This window comes from Oratosquilla oratoria, chromosome 14 (assembly GCF_046742065.1).
Source record: "Oratosquilla oratoria isolate Oo_2021 chromosome 14, ASM4674206v1, whole genome shotgun sequence".
Lineage (NCBI taxonomy): Eukaryota > Metazoa > Arthropoda > Malacostraca > Stomatopoda > Squillidae > Oratosquilla > Oratosquilla oratoria.
Genome location: NC_134790.1, coordinates 52579018 through 52583543, shown reverse-complemented (window position 1 = coordinate 52583543; position 4526 = coordinate 52579018). Strand labels below are relative to the sequence as shown.

At 46.8% G+C, this 4526-nt stretch overlaps 1 protein-coding gene across 1 annotated transcript in view; it reads left to right on the top strand.

Moving 5' to 3' along the window:
- The window catches only part of LOC143032667 (uncharacterized), a 6749-nt gene extending 4435 nt beyond the window's left edge, over positions 1-2314 (top strand). The window contains exon 2 of the mRNA XM_076197548.1: positions 2124-2314. Coding sequence (XP_076053663.1) covers positions 2124-2314 — 191 coding nt within the window. The remainder of the gene's footprint in view (positions 1-2123) is intronic.
- Positions 2315-4526: the final 2212 nt, after the last annotated feature.

Genomic DNA, 4526 nt, shown 5'->3' with positions numbered 1-4526 from the left:
GAAGTGAAGGGCAAACGAGTGGACGGGAAGAAAGGGGGAGGGATGGAAAGAAGAGAGAAGGAATGGGAAGGCAAAGAGAGAAGAGTGTAGGAGACAGGGGCAGAGGGGAGTCAAGGGGATGGGGAGGGGGAGGGAGGGGAATGTAGGTGAGAGGAGAGGAAAGGGTAGGGGAGGGAAGGGAATGGAGGGGAAGGAAGGAGAGCAAGTGTGGGTGAGGAGAAGAGGAGGTACGGGTGTGGGGCAAGGACTGGATATGAGGGAACTGGGGATGGGTTGGGAGGAGAGGGGAACGACGACGTGAGAGGAGGGGAGGAGAAGGGAGGAGAGGTGTGCTGGAGAGAAGGGGAGGGGGAGGCGAGGGTAAGGAAGGTCATGGGAAAGGAGGAGAGGCAAGATGGGGAAAGGGGAAGAGAGTAAAAGGGAGGGGAGAGGAGGGGATAGGAGGGGAGAGGAGGGGAGAAGAGGGGAGAGGAGGGGAGAGGAGGGGAGAGGAGGGGAGGGGATGGAATATTGGGACGGAGGACGAAGGAGAAAAGAGAGGAAGAGGATTAACGAGGGCAAGAAGAGGAAAGGGAAGGGTAAGGGGAGGTGAGAGGAAGAGAGGGGAAGAGAATAGAGGAGAGGGAAAGGGACATGAGGAAATGATAGGAGAGAAGAGGAGAAAGGAGGGGAGGGAAGGCGAGCGTAGAGGAAGGGAGGGAACAGGAAGGGGAGCGGGAATAGTTGGGGCAGTAGGTTAGAGGAGGGTGGGGGAGGGAGAAAGAGGAGAGGCGATGGGGTGTGAGGGGAAGGGAGGCGAGTTGAAGCAGCGGTAAGAGAGACGAAGGTAGGGGAGCAGAGGGGAGGCGAGAGGATGGAAGGAGAGGGAACTGAGGGCAGGGATGGGGTGGGAAGAGAGCACAGGGGAGGGGAAGGGAGGGAAGGAGAGACGAGGGGAAGGGAAGCGGGAAAAAGCGATGGAAGGGGAAGGGAAATGAAGGGAAATGAGGAGAGGTGAGGTGAAAGGAAGGGAGAAGAGGGGATTGGGGAAGAAGGGGAGGATAGGAAGAGAGGTAAGGGGAGGAACTGGGAACTGGGGAGGGGAGAGGAGGGAAGGGAGGGAGACTAGGGAAGAAGAATGGAGAGGAGGGAGAGGAGAGAGGAGAGGGGAACGGATAAGAGAGGTAAAGGTAGGGCGAGGGCGCACCGCTCCTCAGGAACAGCACCAGCAGTAAAGATCATGAGTTCAGCCAGGTAGTACAAGAGGGGGAGGAGGAGGAAGAGGAAGAGGAGGAGGAGGAAGAGGAGTAGGAGGAGGAGAAGGAGGAGGGACATGACTAGTAACCTAGGGAAGCAAAACCGTGCGAACAAACATGGAAAAGCACGCAAAAATAAGAATTATAAATATTATATAATTACACAGTCCTGCAAGTTTAAGTAGCAAGCGCCGGAGCTCAAAGTGACGAAGCTCACCTTCTGCTGTGGAACCTTGGCTTCAATCTTGATTTACACTGCTCTGACCCGGGTTTGAATACAGCAGCTACCGGTGAATACCACTTTTCCTGAAAGCTCGAGCATGTTGGTCAAAGGTAAAAGTTCATAGAGAGAGAGAGAGAGAGAGAGAGAGAGAGAGAGAGAGAGAGAGAAATGGTCAGTAACAAAGTCTTTGTACATAATCTGTTAGGCCAACGGAGGCTAGACAACTTTATAGGTTGCGATTGGTTCTGAAAAGAGACTCCGTCGATCGGGACCAGATTCAATTTGGGGTGAATCGTCTCCTCATTCGAAGAAAATCGCTCGTCGTCAGCTAATGCAAAACCAATCAATCAACCTATCAGTCAATCAATCCATCAATCACTCTCCCTTTCTCCCACTCTCTCTCTCTCTCCCTTTCTTTCTCTCCTTCTTTCCCGCGCTCTTTCTCTCCCTCTTTCTCTCACCGACTCTGCGAGGTCACTAGATATTGAGCACCTACGTCGGAATTTGATAACTTAACACTATATGACCTTACTGCCGTTACACGCTGACTGCCTTAGCGGAGTTCAAGCTGGCATCTGTTTACCTTCTCGCTTCCAGATGTAGCGTCCTTGTCCGCTCTACCACCATGCTTTATTTGCAAATTACAGAGCATAAATATGTTTCAGCGTCCGCAGACACATTTCATTCAGTTGAAAGACGGGCAGACTCTGATAGGACCGGGGTCCTGGGCCGTCAACCGAGTTCCGATCCATCACCCAGGATCCTTATCGATCAGGACCTCATTTTTCCCTTGACTAAATCAGCCTATTGTGAAACAAACAAAGAATTCGTCAAATGGTATTCAGTACTGGGTTAAAAAGACAATATCGCCATTTGAGACAACGATATAGCCATCGCTCTATAAAACAATAAGCTATTGTCGATCAATATCACCTTTGGCATGATAGCTTTTTGAAAATACCAGCTAAGCTTTGGAAGTAACTTTCCTATCCTAACTGAAAGTAACTCAACCTGCCCTAACCTTCAGAAAATGAGAGGTGGGTCACACGGGGATCTGAGAGAGCCTTTATCGAGAGAGTAACATAGAATAATACACCACAGCCTGTTTTAACTTATGTTTGTCTTAAAACCAATTCTTGAGAAACCAGTCGAAAGATGTGTTACTCTACTGCTAAAGGTTCTTCCAGAGTCCCGTGTTTCCCTTCTCTCATCTTTCTATATCCGTCTGTACAAAGTTCCTTAACTAACCAAACCTAAGCTAAACTAAGCCAAGCTAAGCTAATCAGGGGCATCAGAAAACTCAGAAAGTTACGGTGAAATTGGCGATATTATCATATTTATTTACCTAATCCTGAATGGATGAGGACTTAATGGATGTGTCCTGCAGCAGTTGCTTGATGGGTGAAGAGGATCTTGGTTACTTCGGGTGAGACGAAAAAAGAATAAAGGTTTCTCCGGTAGCAAATAAGATATAAACACATAGGTTGAATATCATATGAACTGAGATTAGAGGGAATGAGTAGTGCGAAGGTCGATGCGGAGGTGAACAAAATAAAAAAGAATGAGAAGACAGAAAAAGGAAACAGCGGGCAACGATGATGTACAGAAGTTGCGGGAGGAAAAGAAGAAATAAAGGGAATAAAAAGAAGAAAACAAGGAACAAGTACAGAAAATGAGGAGGGAAAGAGAAGAAATGAAGAGGTAGAAAAGACAAAAAAGAAAAAAGTAAGAAAAGAGGAGACAGAAGAGCAATGGAAAGGTGCAAGTAAAATAAGAATTAGCTGGAGGAGGAATGGATCAAAGTTAAGGAAAACGAAAGATAATGATAAGTGTTAAAGCCAAGATAGATGTGGGATACGAGGAATGTTGCAAGACCTCCATCTAAGTTGTGGTTCTACGAGAGAGTCGTTTCCCTGCCATCCATCTTCAAAATCTTCTAATACCTTCGCCTTCCTCTGAAGGTACAGCGCCAAGGGGCTGACATTCACTCTCCTGACCGGGCCATAGATCTCTCTTTATCACCTTTATCTGGATTTCATCTACATTTTCATATAAAGATTGCTGGTAACTGGCGGCTGCTCCTCTCGTCTTGCTACTTTAAATCGATGGCAGAAAAAAATAAAATCCACACTAATACGAGTAAGCACGTGCATGCCTACCAGTTGTATTAAATTACCAAATGTTGGGTTAGTACAAGGATTACAAGCACCTTCATCTTTGGAAAGAATATTGCGTTGAGGAGGGGACAAGAGCATAATAGCGTGTAGAGAGACGGTTAAGTATGTTCGACAATAACTATCATAAAGGATAAGAAATTGAGAAATCCATGCCTAGAGGCCGAAGCCATCAGTTTTGCTTTGTATTCAGGCAGCGAAACAAGAGCTTTGCAGTCCCGAGGCGCGATCGAAGTCTGACGCGCCATAGACGGGGATCGCAATAGATTATACAGTGAACAGAGACAGAGTACGGTAATGTTTTACATCACAATTTTCCATTGTGTGTGCAAAACATTACGTGTGCAGAAATCAATAATGAAGAGCTGGAGTCATAGTATAGGTTAAAATAACAACAAAACGAAGCTGTGGATCTTGAATCAAAATATATTTGTTTTACACTGGTTATCATCCTGAAGCTGGGATGAAGAAAGCACTCGGTGGCAGGCCCTCAACAGTGATGACTCAACATCCAAGATCTGATGGCCAATAACTTAGTCAAACAGGAATAAAACATTTGGATAAAGAAGCAGAGAGAGAGAGAGAAAGAGAGAGAACGGGAGAGAAAGGGAGAGAAAGGGAGAAAAAAAAAGGAGATGGGAATAATTCAATGACAAGGAGAACCTTTTTATGAAGAACAGAAAAGTAGGTTTCCTAAGAGGTGGATGGATGAATGACGTAGCAATGGAGCTGGTAATAGTGCTGGTAGTGGTGGGAGGCGCCAAGGGGTGAGGGTAGAGTGAGGTGCGGGTGGGGGATGGGACAATGGGTGTTAGGCGGAGGGGGCAAAAATTGGACTTGGGTTATACCGTGAATAGGACACTTTGATGTCTGAAAAGAATGGTTTAAAAACAT